A 16,952-nucleotide genomic window follows, 5' to 3' on the forward strand; every position below is an offset into this window, starting at 1 on the left:
AGATATTTTAGACCCTGGCTCTGGAAATGCTAAGTGAAAGTATTTAGCTTAACAAATAGGTCCTTAAATTGAAGAAGGAAGAGATGAGCTATTTTAGAATATGGTGGCCAGGGTCCTCGGTATCTGTTCTGGAGTCACAAAATTTCCTAGATGGACCAGAAGATATAAGTCAGGAAGAATGATGGAGAGGAAAAAATTAGATGTATATTAGGGCTAAGAAGTTAGTGAGTAAAAGAAAGAAAAGGACAAAAGATGTTACATCCCTAGATATATTAGGAATAAATACAAAGAATACACATTTATGTTAAAGGTTTGTCTTCCTGAGCATCTATTTAGTTTTACTGAATCCCATCAAAGAAGAAAATAAGTATCTCTCAGTATATGGCCATGGATATCACACTTGGACGAACTCCCATTACAGTATTAAAGTGTTTTCACTTGCTATCCTCTACCCTTTCTTTGGGTTTTGATCAACATCTATCTTAAAAAAAAGGGGTGTGTGGTGGGTATGTTGAAAGTATACCATGTCCATTCCCCCAATCCTCTAGAGGGCGTGAGCATTCTTAAGCGTTTATTCCAGTTATTACTAGTACCATGCCAGCCTTGAGAAACCAATTCTTCCAGGAAGAGTGTCTATTACATATAGAATACAGACCCACTGAATGATAAATGAAACCTTCCCTCTTAGATATAAAACTTCTGTTTCAATATGTTTCACTATATTAGATATAAAATATTTCAATAGATATTTTAGTTTTCAATACCTATTTTAGTTTTCATTTCTGAATTTAAAAAGACAGGTCATGGTTTTGCTGGAGTATAAAACAAAAACAAAGTGTGTTGCCAACCAAATGGATATTTTTAAGAGGTTTCTGAATAGTTTTCATTCTATTGATGTAAAAGTTGTCACATTTGGGTATGGCTTACTACAAATACAATTATCAAAACACAAAAGAAGAGGAGTAAGTTGGAGATACAAGAAGGCAAGAGACCTTTCTGGGTACATGGCCATCCTACAGAGACAATACATCGGAAGTGGGACAAATAAATCAATTGAAGAATTGTGTATAATCTGGTGAAATTAAAAACAATAGCTTTTTATTCTCCTAGAAGAAAATAATGCTGCCCCACACAAAACAGAGGCTCCCATCTGAGGATTAATAATTACATAACTTGTTTAATAAAAATTACATGACTGTAGTGATCTAACAACTTTAAAAAGGAAAATACAAATTCCTCCAATAAGAGACTAATGCGTGAACTTTGTGCAGTCTTCAGGATTACAGAATGGATTACGAAAAGCATCATCTCTGAACATTTAGACAAGGAAGGGATAACTACCAGGAACCGGTAAGAGGTCATGAAGCCCAAATCATAGCTGATCTAATCGACCTCTTCTTTTGGATGGGGTTACTAGAGGCATTGGAAAAGAACATTTCTTAGATGCCTAATTCATATAAGGCATATATAAAATCCAGAAATAAAATCTCATTTAACCCTTACCCAAAACCTATGAGATAGATTGTTAAATTCAAATTTGAAATAGGAGGCTATCAAAGCTCAAGGAAATTATATAATTTGCCAAAGGCCAAACAGGTAGTGAGCCACAGATCTGGGATTCCAAAGGGTTGATCTGTTTGAGTTCAAGTTCATGTTGTCAATTGAAAGAGAAGCCTCTAGATGGGGAATATAGAAGGCGTAGTACACATGGTCTTTAAAAACACCTTTGACGAAGTGTCTCATAATCTCTGAACAAGTGTAGAAAATGGACCGGAGGATAATATTCTTTGATGACACCTTAGAAGAGAGATTTCTGTTTTCAGCAGAGAGCTCTCTACTCTTAGGTGACTTGCTGAAAAGCATAGAAGATGATGCTGGGAGTGATAACAAATATGCCAAATGATGGGATCCCTCAAAGTATAGCTCAACTTACAATTTCTCCATGAAGCCAGCCCCCATTTTCTTTTCCTTTCAATTCCCATGGTGTATACATTACACTACAGTTTTAGATTGTACCAAAAATTTATGACTGATTAAGGACTGACATGAATTGTTTTCTGTCATTTGTTGTGTATTAGTCTTTTTTCCTCAAGGGGCTTGTATATTTTTAAAAGGTAGGGACCATGTCTTACAATTCTGTTTCTCCCATATCATCTATCACAGATCTGAGAAAGTAGAAGACACTTCATAAATGACGACCTGTAGGTTAATCAGGGAAACGTAAATTGCGTCTTAATAATCCTTTTCTAAAGGCTGTTGTTTTCCATTGAATTGAGGTAAACCTGACAGTATAAAAAATGCTGACTGGGTAACCTAATTGCTTTATAAAATGAAGCCACATTTAGGATACATCTGAGTTGATTTATGACAATATCATTGTTACTCTCACTTCGTAAAACTTAGATGTAACACAGTCAAGATGTCTTTGTGCATAAAGAATAGTTGAGTATTTTACTGGATCTCAAAAAAGAAAAAGACAATTTCATCATCTATTTCCTAGTCCTTCTCTCTACTGTTTAGTGGTCAGTTGGTAGTTACTCTTACCTTAAACTTCCCATCTGAAGAGAAAATGCTAACCCATTTATTATCATAATCTGCAATGATGACGTCCCCGCTGGGATGCACGGCCACCCCTGTGGGCCGCTGCAGCTGCCCGGGAGAGCGGCCTCGTATGCCAAAACGACTTTTGAATTGGCCATCATTGGAAAACATCTGTAAAACAAATTACATTCATTGGAATGAGAACTCACACAGAAATGAGTGAGGCAGAAACAGAAACCTGTGCCATACGTACAAATTCTATTTGAAGAAAAATCTATACACATATTATAAGCTTCCCTTTCTTTCCTTGAATTATGTACTTCAAGTCTTAAGTAAGAAATGTAGAACTGTACCTACTTTACCAATGTAAGGGGTTAACGGTATACAATTAGGGGCCATACCTGCACACATTGGTTGTTACTGTCTGCGATTAATATTTTTCCACTTGTAGATGCAGCTACTCCTTGAAGATTTGTAAATTCTCCTTTATTTCTTCCTTTGGTACCTAAAAATAAATCATAACACCACAGAAATTAAGCAATAGAGAAGACTTCTCAGTTTCAGCAAGGGAATTATTCAGTCTTCCATAGGTAATGTGAGAATGCATTATTTTAAAATTATACTTTTAAAACTTATACTTTTTTAAAAAAAAATTATACTTTTAAAATAAGAGAACGTTCCCCCCTCCAGACCTAATCCACATGCTGCTAAACTCTTCCAGACCAAGCAAGTCTTTGCAAAATCACTTTTTCCAGCAAATGCCAATCTTCCCTTATTAATTTGTAGCTGCATATTAACATGATTCAAATATGTTTAGATTCCACAAAGACATGATAATAAAAACTACCATTACAGTTGAGGATATGCAATAGGAAAGGGACTTATTTTAGACTTTTGCCAAAATCCCACCCTCTCAGCAGCTCTTAGAAAAACCATGGACACTTGACTTTCAGTATTATTTTCACAGACTCAGTATTTCATAGGCTGTATATTTTTCCTGAAAATGTAAACGATATCCTGACAGAGCACTTTCCGGATGAAATAAATAAAAAAGGCAAAAGAAAATTAATTAATCCTAGTAACATTCTCGTCTTTACTGTCTTTTTCTTCTAATGGAAGAGATGGGGCAGGAGACAAAATAGCACAGGTATCTATGGGTGTGGGGACAGAGCCAGGAGTGCAGTTTCCAGGCTCTCGGCCTCACATGGAAAGGTGCTGGCTCAGGTAGTAAATGGCCATCAACTGTGATTGGGTGGCCATCAGCTGTGGCTAGTTGGCCGTCAGCTATAACCAGTGAGCCATTGGCCACTAATATAGCTGCTGTGGCTACGCTAGCAGGAAATGGGGGCTAGCAAGGAAAATGGGGGCTAGCAAGAAGATGGTGGCTGACCCTGCAAGCAGAGCAGTGAGGGTTGCGAACAGTGTGGCTCCTGCTTCCTGTGTCTCCAACCCAGCCGCCAGCGAGAGTATAGTGGTATGACTCTCCTACCTATGGCTCCATGGGTTTTCCTTTTCGGCCTCACCATGTCCTGCATTCTTATGTGGGGACCAGGACTAGAGACCCCAGAAGAGACCCAGCATGACAATGGGTTAACAGATGTCTGTTATTGTTTCAAAAGAAATGCTTATAACTTATTTTAAAGGGACCATGTAAATAACAATGGATGGAAACACATCAATTTTGCTCAGAAATGACCCAGGAGGAGGTTTAAATTTTCATAGAGAAAGAAAGCTATACTTCAGTTTTATAATTTCGTTTGTATTCAAAAGAGCAATTTGATACATTGCTTTTAGACATCAATGCAGGGCCTTAGGAAAGAGTAGACAAAGATGCTGACAGTATTAAACTTCAACTTAAACACAGCTTAAGCACTACTTAAGAATAGTTAGACTCTTGAAACCAGATTTTTTTAACCTTATTTCTTATTTACTTATTTAATGTTTTTGTGGGTTGTTTTTTTTTTCAGTTTCAGGTATACAAAACACTGTAATAATTAGACATTTACACCCGTCACAAAAAATTTTGTAGCGTATTCAATGGACAGTTGTCCTGTCAGGGAGACCACTTCATGGACAGTGTAGATGCCTGACCACTGCAGTGCACATCTGAAGCTGAAGCTGAATAATAATGAATATCACCTATAATTTAATACCGTATTTCTCTGAAAATAAGACCTAGCTGGACCATCAGCTCTAATGTGTCTTTTGGAACAAAAATTAATACAAGACCCGGTCTTATTTTAATATAACATAAGACCCGGCATAATATAATATAATATAATATAATATAATATAATATAATATAATATAATATAATATAATATAATATAATATAATACAATACAATATAATACAATATAATATAATATAATATAATACTGGGTCTTATATTAATTTTTGCTCCAAAAGACGCATTAGAGCTGATGGTCCAGCTAGGTCTTATTTCCAGGTAAACACGGTATACATATATATAGTGACAAGATGTGGAGTACAGCATAAGGAATAGAGTGAATGGAACTGTAACAGCTATATACGATGTCAGAGGGGTATTAGATTGGGGAAGGGGAGCTATCACTTGAAACCAGATTTTTAGGTTAGAAAGTAAAACTGGTGGTAGAATTAAACTCAGACTAAAATCAGCAACAGAATTTCTGGGCAGAGCCATCTTAGATCACCTAGTTCTCACCAGATCCACAGGGTAGTTGTTTTATTGACATCCTGGACTGTATCTTGTTTACTCACCACCTCCATAGGTTATCTACTCTCACTAATGTGAAAAAAAATGTAAGGTCCCGATTCTCAAAACAACATCTTCCACAGGGCGGAGGAAACTATTTTATTTTATTTCAAATGAGTCAGAAGAGATGATCTTTTATACTTAATTCACACAGAAACTCTATAACATGTATGTCTATGGCACCAACTAATACTCTAAAAATGGTGTGTTGGTACGTGCTGGTGGGGGCAGGGGGAGGGATGGTTGAATAACAGCAGGTTAATGGGTACAGCAAAACTGAAGGACTGGGAAAAGAAACAATTCTTCAAAAAGGCTCAGTTTATGACTACTTTTGAAAAAGTAGTGGAGGCAAGGTCGGGGTCTCTTAAGACTATAAACGTAATTTATCAAAACTTTTGATGAACAAAAGCATGGAGGTGAGCAAGATGAGGACCCGAGGACCAAGAAGAAACATAATAAAAAAGCAGGAGTCTTATCATTGAATAGGAACCTGAACAAAATAAGAAGTGACTCTGTAAGGACAGTCCAGGCTGTTCTAGGTCAGTCCTCCCTTATGTAAAACCGGAAGTGCACTGTGGCTTAGAGGGCACAAAGACAGGGGAAAGAAATCCTGAAAACGGGGGTGGGGGGGTGGGGGGGGTGGGGGGGTGGGGGGGGTGAGTAAGAAGCCCCTGAACAGAGTATATGGACATTGGTTTGCTTGTCCTTCTGATCCAGGTAGGGACAAAAACCTGCCCATTGCCCTCTTTGATTTAACCCTTTGTCCATCCTGCTAAGGACAAAGCCTGTTCTACTGAGAGAAGGCTCTGTAGGCAGCAGCAGTGGATGTGTGAAAGGGAAGGGAAAAATGGGGAGAATAGTGTTTAGTAGAGGTTCGGGGATGCCTTAGTTAGCCAAACAGATTTCATTTTGCTTCTGAAAAATATAGAGGTGATGTTGAAGGAGGGAAACTATCTGAACAAAAAATACTAACGCTTTTTTTTCTTTGCAGAAGGAAAACCCACGTTTTGGAATGAATGCCGGTAGAAATGGGAAACAATTGTATTTGGGGGTATAATTTTAGAATGGAAAGACATTTAGCTGGACTCCATCACAATACCACTCCGAACAAGGAAAGGAAGACTCTTTGGCCACCGAAATGAATGTGAGATGCCCAGTACATGCCAAGACTGACTGGGTCACGACAGCAACGGAACTATGCTGCCGAAGAGAGGACCACACAGCTGGAAGGGGGTCCTCCACCCTCCCCTGAGCTCCAGGGTGATGTGCTGGCCCAGCTCTTATTCTTGGTCTCAAGTTAACTAGAGCTTGAGTCTGTTGCCCCACATGTAAATAAAATCACAGGGTTCGAGGCACGTCTGTTCCTCCAAGATTGCTTACACATTTTTAAAACAGCTAGATGGAACAGGCACTGCCATTTTAATTTTCTAATATTTATTTTTAAAAATCCTTTTCCTTACGCCACATGGCTCAGTGTCCAAATAGCTGGGATTGGCAATACTGGTCACCTCCTCTGATTCTAATGAGCATCTTTTGTCTCATCAGAGTCATTGATCATCATTTCTTTTCCAAAACTTAAGCAGAGCCGGATCACAGTGTCATTCAGGATTAAAGGAAACCACCAGGACACTCTTGAGGGTCAACTAATGCTGACAATTATTTTTTTTTAAATTGCAGTTAAACTAGAGAAATCTTGATATTGAGTAATGACACAGAACTACAGTCTATCATCGTTATACTGAAATGACCACAGTCCAAGTGCTTATAAAGTGTTTCATGACCAAAATAAAATAAATGGAAATTCCAAAAGGTACAAATAATTTGGGATCATGCTTTACTCTTTTAGAATTTTAGCAAATTCTATTTAGACTACAGAAAAGTCCCCCCAAAGTATTCTAGATACATAACGAAAACCAGTTCTTTCACAATGAATCTAAATGTGGCACATATACAGCACTTGTAAAATGTGTTCCCGTCTACTTTGTTGTAGAAGATTTCATTTGATGGCTACATTTTGGCTAGTAAAGCAAGTAACATGAATTTTAAAAGTAATTATAAACAATTTGGCAACAATTCCATAAGGCAATCAAACTCGTTTTTCCCAGATGTTGAACTAGCCTATGAAGCATAAAATGAATTTTTAAGCCAACAGCTTCTCCTCCCTGCTCCTCCTGGTCACCTCCACCCATGGCCCCAGGAAGATTACAGAAGTAAGGCAATAAAGCCCTGGAACTTCTATCTTTGACATTTGAAATAGGACATCAACAACTGTAAACTTCTTTCCATCCCCCCTCCAGCTTAATGAGAAAATTAATGCTAAATAAACCTAGAAACTTAGAATGGGATAATGCAAGAGGATGGAACTGAGCCAACCAAGTAGGTTTGCTGAATGAATTATTAATGACTGAGTTAATTACCACCTGCCTTATTACATCATGGGAAAGTCAAATGTTCAGTAATATTTATAGTACTTTCATACACTTTCTCTCATGCACTCCCTATAACAACCCCATAATTAGCAGGATAAATATTATCAGTCCATTTTATAGATGTGCATTTGAAGGTAGACACATCACAAGGTTAGAGAGACAGAGGGAAGACTAAAACCTGGGTTCTCCTGAGCAGGAGATTAGGAGATTTACATAACACTTTTTTCTGATACACACTATGCTTTTTCATAATTGGATATTAGAATACCAGGTATCTGAGGTGAGGGTGATTACCCTTTGGGTTCACGTGGATCATGAATTCCCCATAAAATCCTTTAGAAAACTCCATCTCTTATCACGTGGTATTTTAACTATATAACTGTCCATCTCCCTCACTACACTGTGAGCTTCCTAAGGGCAGAGGCAACATCTGTCCTGTTCGCTTCTGCACCGTATAACACATCGTGGTGCCTAGCTAGCACTCAGTAAATATTAGTGTCATCTTTTCCCACTTGACCCGTGCCAGAAGAATTCCCAAGGATAAGATGCTCAAGGGGTGAGGGCAGGGTTCCTATAATGACCTCAGATGCCAAATTAGCATGATCTCCTTTCCCTGAGATTTTGGGGACGGAAGATTTGAAGTGGTGGTTCGCAGAGGTGAGGCAGGGGAAAGGGGCGTAAAATATTATATCTTACTGTAAAGCCTCTGAACTCACGATAAGTGATTTTACACATCTATTTTATATGACAAGAAAGCACACTGCTCTAGAGTACAAATGAGTGTTTCATTCAACACTTACCGACTCACTAAGGTATGGTGTATGAATTACATAATTTGAAACAACTCAACTATAATTCTTTCACTCCTTCCACATCTGTCTTCTGCCTTTGTTCAGGGACTTTCTTTAGCAGCTGACAAACCCAAGCTCATGGCGTCTAGTCAGTAAACTCTGACAGGGCCAGGAAAAATGATCCCTGGGTTTCAAGGAATCATCATCAACAGATGCTCTAAGCTACTTCCCTAAACTCATTCAGGACTGTTTTGCAATACTAGAATAACACAATAACTCATTCACAGTGGGCATATAATTAAGTTTGCAGGCGTGGGAGGCATCACATACCTCAACTTTGGGAAACTACAATAGTTAAAGGACATTTTAGATGAAGAGGAATCATTGTGCAATTGAAAAGCACAGGCGTCAGCCACAGACAGCTTGGGTTCCTACCCCAGCTCTCTGAGCCTCCTTTGTCAAATTTATATGTTGTCCTGATAATTTGGCTCTTGAGGGGCAGGGGCTGGGAGCTGCTGGAGGAGCTCTGATTTGTATCATCTGCCCATTTCTAGAGTGTAAATATTCCCATCCTGGCTGATTTCAAGCTACCAACATGAAGTCACTAAACACAGAGTGGGGAGGTGGTTTGAGAGCCAGTATGAGCTGGCTCTAGCAAGCCACAAATTATGCTGTAGTTAGTATATTATACCATGGGGACATTAGGAACTGAAAGTGTATTATACTTACTAAGGATTTTAAGTAAGCTGACACACAAGTAGACTGCACAGTGCTTGGCTTAGGGAATGCCTGTTTCTTCTTCCTGCTTCTGTTCCCCATCCATTCTTTCCTAATCCAAAACTCCTATCTTTGACATTTTATTAAAACTCATGAGTTAAAGTAACTTCTCAACACTTTTCACTTCCAAGTTGATCTCTAGCCCTGACTTCTTTGTTGAACTCCAAACCCATACTCCAAACTGCCTATGGTACACTTCAACCTGGGCGGTCAAAACTGAAACATACCTCTCTTCCTCTTACTTTCCTTATCTCGGTTGACAATGACAAAACAACAGCAACAACCATTTAGAGAGTCCTTACTATGTGCCTGCACTGTTCTAAGCCTTTATATATATTATTTTCATTCTCACTAAGTGACGTATGTATTAAGTTCATCCCCACATACAGATGAAGAAACTGAGCACAGAGAGGTTAAATAAGTTTCCCCAAATTATACAGCTAACAAACAGCAGGCGGGGGTTCAAATTGAGGGAATCAGGCTTTTGAGCTCTTTACTTACTATGTTCTTAACTCTCAGGTTAACTATTACTTCTACACAACTATGAATATGTTAACTAGTATTACCTAGTTTGTCTCTCTAAAATGTATTGAACATTATTAGTCAGTGTCACTATTCTAAGCTCTTTTGTGTATTAATTCATTTAATCCCCCCATTAGGTAGGTTCTTTTTATCCCCATTTATGGAGGAAACTGAGGCACTGAAATGTTAAGTAACTTACCCAAGAGTGCACCGATAAGAAAGTCACAGTGTTGGGGCTAGAACCTCAGAATCTACAGCCTTAACCATCATTCACTCTACCACCTTACATCCCTACTGCATTCAAGCCAAACAGCTACATGCTGGACTTGGTCACCAAGTCCTGCCCTTCCTCCTAAGTAGCTTATAAATCTGCTATTTCCTCTCTACTGCATCACATCACTCTTAATTCTGGTTCATGTGGACTACTGAGATAGCAAGCAGTTTCCTGCCTCCCGGGAGACATTTCCAATAGATACCCTCTAATGCCTCCATGCGCTCTGGAGATAAATATCGTAGTAAGTCACTACACTACATTACACTGTTCAGTGCTTCCCCATCACCCATGTAGCAATGGTTCTCAAAACTCACTGTGCATAAACTTCATCGAAACTTACAGAAGGCAGATTCCTGGCCCTTCCTCAGAGATTCTGATTCTGTAAATGCAGTTTGGAATTCAGGAATTCTCATTTTTACCTCAACTTTGGGAAACTACAGTAGTTAACGCACCCCAAAGAATTCAAGTGGTTTATGGACCACACTTGGAGAAACACAGGTATACAAAACACAGTCCCAGAACCTTACTAAGGAAACATAAACTTTTCTCTGCTTCTTTCTCCCGTCATTTGATGCTCTGGGATGATGGACTCATGTGCAGTTCCTTGAAACTTCTCACCTTCACACATTTGTACCTGCTTTCCCTTCATCTAAAACACCCTTTTCCTCCTTCCATCAGATAGATTCTTTCAAAGCCAGCTTAGTTTATATGTCATCTAGGAACCTTCCCAAACGTCCCACTGCCTGCCAGCCTCATTCCCCATCCCACCCCAATTTCTGTGCTTTGATTCACTGAAAATACATTTTTTTTCCATCTGTCTCCTTTTAAACTGTGGCCTCCCCTAAGTAAGAGTCAGAATCTCATTCCTCTCTTTACACCACGACCCAGCCAAGTGTCTGGCACATAGTTGGTACTCAAACAGCAAAGTTACATCTAACTAGGGGGGCTGGATAATCAGTGAAGGAAAAATTTGAGTCAAATTTATCATCCCTGAAAATCTTTTATATCACTCAGAAAGTGATGACTCACTTTCACTCACACACAAAATTAACACATTATTTAGGGTTGTATGAGCCCTAACACACGTATTATGAAACCTATGTATCTTTAAGCACAAAATCAGTCACACAAGGAGTTCAGGATGTGTGAGACCAGTTGAGGGAAGAGCAGAATCACAGTTGCCACCTCAGATGTGTAGCTCCGAGTTTCAGTGAATTCTGGATTGCATGTGGCAGGCTTTAACTCATGCACAAAGGGACTGTTCAAATCATGAATGTTCTATTACAATGCACCTACTACCCTGACTGTACAGACATACTTAAGGTTCTCAAACAAAGGTATAACTAAAAGAAAGTTGAACTATTTTAATTATTAGTATAAGCTTTTCCCAATTGTAGCCAACAGTATACATGTTGAGAAGACAAGTTCTTAGCAGGCCAGCACTGTTTGTCTTGATACTGCCTCACATAGTTCCATGCAGGGGAGTAAATGGAATTATTGCCTTTGAACTGAGTGCATTGTTGTCTGGTCTGTGTGTCCCTGGCCTCAAAACTGGGACCTGACAGTGGTAGGTGGTAAATCACGCAGTAGGTCACAGTTTGATCCTACTTCAAATGGTCAAAGTACTTATGCAAAGTATTCTTCTGGGTATTGTTGGGGGATTGTAAATGATTAAAGATACCATCCTTGACCTGAAGTAATTTACAGTTTTATTGGGAAATAAAACCCATGCATGAATAATAGTAATCACAGTGGCTTCATCAAGAGAAGGTGGTACTTGAGGGAAGAATAAAATTGGGGAAAGAATTCATGGACAAAGGTGCCCAGGTGTGAAAGCACAGAGGGCATTCAAGAAGCAGAGGGTTCCAACGCTGATTTGTCCTGCCTCATCTCCAGCCACTGCCCTCACCACCTCCATTCCTCTGACCTTAGCTCACCCTGCATCTTTTCCCAGGATGTGTCCCCCTGAAATATCAGTCATGTGCACGCCTCTTCACCTTGCCGTTGCTCGTCACACTGCCCTCTGCCTGGGGTGCCATTTCCACCTGTCCACTTGGATGAGTCGTACTCTTCATTCCTGTCCTGTTTAAACTTTCTCATTTCCATAGCTGTCCATCACCTTACCCATAGCATTAGAGTTAGGTGGTCATACATCTGTCACCCCAAACGATAAGTTCCTTGAGGGAGGAGATCTCATTCCTTTCATCTCTAAACACACCTAAAAGAGATGTCTCTTGTCTCAGGTGAGAATCACAGGTGGACATGATAATTACTGATAATCTTAACAATAATAAAACAATAGCTGTCATTAATTAAGCACTTACTATACATAGGCAGCCATTTATTTTATGAGAATTCTTTCTCAGTCCACCCCCACAGCCACCTCATGAGTTAGGTAATATTTCATTCCCTTTATTGTACAGAGGAAGAAACCAGGTTACAAAAGCGTAAGCCCGTTGCCCAGCTGGCAAAGAGGATCAGGATTTAAACCCAGATCTGTGCCTCTCTCCTCTCTGCACACTGCCTGGGGAAGGAGACTGGGGTCCCTTAGCTGGCGGAGGGGAGGCTTGAATTCAACGCTGACTTTGTTCTTAATACAGGAGATCAATGGACAGTAGCGACTTAACTTTTTCTAGAAGGAAAAGTAGTAGGGAAAACCTAGCAGTCTTAATTGCATGAGCAAAAGCAATATTTTTTATTTATTCAGCTCCTCCTATATGCCAGGCATAAAGCTTGGAATTTAGAACAGTTCTCAGTAGCAGATATTCTTGTTTTTTTCATCTGATGGACATGGAAACTGAAGCCCAGGGAAGCTAAGAGACCCGCCCAAGTTTCAAATAAGTGGCAGAACCGGAGTGGCAGACCTGGGAGCCTCCCAGTCCTGCGCCTGCACCAGCTCGTCCACTCTGCTTTGGCGGATCAACAACTTCTGCACCCGCACTGCACACATGGCCAGTAAATGTATGGGGACTCCAAGCTCTGAGCAGACAACTATATATAACATCACGGTCTTCACCAAGACTCAGCCTAAAGGATAAACAGAATAGTATTTGCCCAAGAATGTTACAAGGAGTCTTATTTTCTCCCGTTGTCCCATGGAGAAAGTTCTCTGGTCAGGAAAGTTTGGAAGTGCTGCCTGTTATCCCTCCCCTGCCTTGGAGACTTAAAGTGCACATCAGCAGATTGTAAAGCTTCTGCAGCTTAAAAAAAAAAAAAAAAAAAAAAAAAAAAATCTGTTTCCTTCCCTTAAGCTAAGGTTTCCCCAATCTATATTAGAACTGTTTTTCTACACATGCCGGTTAATACACATGCAGTGTGGTTTTAGAGCTCCTGCCATGCAGGATTGAAGAGGCAGAAAGAGAAGCAGGCTGGAGCTACTTTTGGATACAGTAACTAAAATGGAGACATTTTGCTTTAGAATTGTCAGATTGCTTGTGGTTTGTATTTAGTTTGCTTTCTATTGAGAAAATAAACACAAGAAAATACATTAGTCTCAATCAACTTTTGTTTCCATATTAAAGAAAGAAAAAAAAAAATCTGGGGGTGAGGATAAGGAGGAAGGTGAGGGGACTAAAAAGCACAATCGGTAACCACGAGATTGCCACGGGGATACAAAAGTCAGTTTGGGGAATGTAATCAACAATGTTGTAAAGATTTTGTCTGGTATCCGATGGACACTTGTCTCATTAGGGAGACCATCTCAGGGTTGATGTAAATGCCTGATCACTGCATTGTACACCTGAAGCTGAAGCTGAACAATAATGAATGTCAACTGCAATTTTATATCTATATGTATATATATGGTTACAAGAAGTGGAGTACAGCATTAGGAATAGAGACAGTGGAAATGTAATGGCTGTATGCGATGTCAGAGGGGAAGTAGATGGGGGGCAGGGAGTTATCACTCTGTGAGGGATATAATGATAAATGTTGAACTGTTGCACTGTTTTGTACACCTGAAACTAACTAACTAACTAAATAAATAAAATCAGAGGCAATAAATCAGAGAAGGGAAGGGAAGGGCTATTTACATACCCAAATCTCTTGTCTCATCCTGCACCTTCTTGCTTCTGCCCCCACCCCATTCCATTCTCTAGGTTTCCCTCCACCCTCCCCTCTTTGGGACTGCTCTCCAGCTAGCTACACACACTGGAGGTGACCACAACTGGCAATGCACCATGTCCAGCATTTACAGGAGTACAGAAGCAGTGACAGACCCTCTGCCCACAGTGCAGCCTGAGCTGGCAGGTTTCAGAGAAATGCAGGAAGTTATCTGATAGAGCGATCTCTCTGCCTTTTGGCTTAGGCAGTACTCTAAAGACATTCCTACAGGGGGTAAAAGATTGCCAACATGTTCTTTCAGTTTTCCAGATTATGAGTGCTTTTTTGCCTAATTCTTTTTTTGCTTATTTTCATTTCAAATTTTCTGCAATGAATATGCAGCATTAAAAAAGAGGAGGAAGGAGGAGAGAGGGAGGTGGAGGGAGAGAAGCAGGACGAGGGGCGGGGGAAAATAAATCATAATATCTCCAGAGAAAGAGACTGCATAAGCTCACCTAATAAAATATACCAGTGTCTCCCAACACCTCCAGGTAGAAGCTCTGACCTGCAATGCTCCTCTCTGAGACAATACTCTCCCAAGCTACCCCTTACCCAAAGCTCAGCCTGCAGGCGCCGCCTTCTCCTTACCCACTCGAAAGATCAAATCATCTTCGATGGGGTTCTCTTTTCGTTTCCCAGTGCTGTACATGCTTGCGGGTCTTTTCACCGCTTTCTGCTTTACGTGACCGCTTCCCGGGGATTTCACGCGCCTCTTCACGCCCTCGGTGGTGGGCGACACATCCGCTGAGCGGATCACTTTCAGCTTGAACGGGCTGCCTCGGATGTGCTGGTCGTAGAGTCTCAGAGAGAGAGTAAAGTCCCCTTCCTTCTGCACGGTGTACAAAAACTCATAGGTGCCGTTTTTGTTGTCGAGGATTTCTCCGTCGGCCACGCTGCCATCGGGCGTGCTCAGCTCCGCAGTGATGTAGGCATTGCCGGTTTTACAAAGCTCCCCGTCTTTGTCCTTGGTTGTTATGGTGACGGACATGGGCTGCCCGATTATGGTCTGCCGCAGCCCCTCGCCCGTGGCCACCGTCTCGGACGCCACAGCGTTGGTGGTTAAGATCGTGCCAAGGTTGTGGATGGACTTCTTGAGCCCTTCGGTCTCCACGATGAAATCCAGCTGGTCATTCTCCCGCGGGTGCAGGGGGAAGTCCTGGTCCGCCAGTTCGTTCAGCTTCTCGCTCATCTGCTTCTTCACCAGCAGCACCTCCGTTTCGGTGCCGTGGTTAAGGGCCTGCGCAGTGAAGTTGCTGCAGCTCTTAATACTCTCCTGCCCCTCGAGCAGAGTATCCAGCTGCGACTGGAGGACCTGTGGGCAAAACCGAGCGGGGTGAGTGCTTCCTGCAGCTCGAGAGCGCAGCCACAAGAATGCAGCGGCGCGCTGGGCTGTGCTCTCCGCGGGCCAGCGCCGTTTCTGCACCTGCCCACTCAGCAAAGGATGTTTAATTCCACCCAGTGAATCCGGTTCTAAGGCATCATCCTACACTGCATGCCCAGTACCTTCTCTTTCCGTTTCGCCTCGCCCTGTTTCTCCCACACACATATTTCCTGGCCATGTGTTTTTGACAGGACCCAGTACAAACATCACCACCAAGAGCTTGGCGAACAGACTGCTATGCCTGACATCTGAAATATTCATCATTCAGTGTCTTTTCTCAATGTCCAAAGCTCCCCTGTCACCACTGAAAGGAACAGAAACCAGACAAAAGAAAACTCTCCACACCTGAACCTCAGAAGCTTTTCCTCCTTGGTTTTGTGCTCAGACATGCAGAGTGAAACAAAGCCTGCAGTCAGGGTTTACTTTGCAGTAGATGAACAGGTTAGTGTGGATGAGAGAGCAATTAAAAGGCTATTAGACGTTGTAATGAAGGAGGAAAAACAGCCCACTTTAACCTTAAGTCCTGAAAGCATTCCTTTATATGCAACCTCGCCTGTGTCAAATTATAAATTAGGACTTAAAGTCACAGAATCAGAGTTTAGCTGAAAACAGGAAGGAAAAAAAAAAAGATGGCTATGTCATTAAATGACAACTCCTGTTAACTGTGCAACAGTGACACGTAAGGGCCCACTTGTGTTCCCTTTGCTGCTATTAGAACACAGTAAGCTAGTGCCAAGAAGCGTCCCAGACATCGTGTCTCTTCCAGGATATCTGTGAGAACAGCTGGAGTCTTACTTTGTGTTTGAGGCCATAGTTGACTTCCAGTTCCATGAGTAGCACACTCTTGCGCACATTTAAAGTCTTCTGGAGCTCATCAAAGGTGGAATGGATGTCATCCACAATGCTGGCCTTTTGGTTGGTTAACTGATGAATGATTTCGGAGATGAACTGAAGAGCAGAATCTATTTCTGGGAGCCTGGAAAACAGTTGTTCGAGATCATTATTATTTAACATCAACCTAGAAATAGTAAAACAATCTACATATCTAAACACTGTATTTTGTCAAAAAGCACTTTCGGTGCCTTTCATCATCTTTCAAAAGTAATAACTGAACAACAAAAGGAATAAGACATAATTACAGCCTTTGAGAGAAGAGACTTTGAGTGCCCATGACTATTTCAATCTACCTTAGTCATATAATTTTTATCATGAATGGTACAAAGCGTTGAAGCTCTCCAAACCCCATGGATTTCCTCACACGGTAAACCAGGCTCTCTCAAATTTGACCCTATGGGTATTTTGAGCCAGATAATTCTTTGTTGCAAAGGACTGTGCTGTCTATTACAGGAGGTGTAACAGCATCCTGTCCTCTACCAGATGCCAAGAGCACCCCCACACA

At 40.9% G+C, this 16,952-nt stretch overlaps 1 protein-coding gene across 18 annotated transcripts in view; it reads right to left on the minus strand.

Annotated features, from left to right (window-relative positions):
- The window catches only part of TRIM2 (tripartite motif containing 2), a 133,865-nt gene that overhangs the window by 20,314 nt on the left and 96,599 nt on the right, over nucleotides 1-16,952 (minus strand). For all 18 annotated transcript variants that reach the window (XM_074338427.1, XM_019722550.2, XM_074338425.1 and 15 more), the window contains exons 5-8: nucleotides 16,349-16,529; nucleotides 14,761-15,484; nucleotides 2,943-3,046; nucleotides 2,545-2,712 (exon numbers count right to left, since the gene is read on the minus strand). In XM_074338427.1, coding sequence (XP_074194528.1) covers nucleotides 2,545-2,712; nucleotides 2,943-3,046; nucleotides 14,761-15,484; nucleotides 16,349-16,529 — 1,177 coding nt within the window. The remainder of the gene's footprint in view (nucleotides 1-2,544; nucleotides 2,713-2,942; nucleotides 3,047-14,760; nucleotides 15,485-16,348; nucleotides 16,530-16,952) is intronic.

This window comes from Rhinolophus sinicus, linkage group LG07, assembly GCF_036562045.2.
Source record: "Rhinolophus sinicus isolate RSC01 linkage group LG07, ASM3656204v1, whole genome shotgun sequence".
Classification (NCBI taxonomy): Eukaryota; Metazoa; Chordata; class Mammalia; order Chiroptera; family Rhinolophidae; genus Rhinolophus; species Rhinolophus sinicus.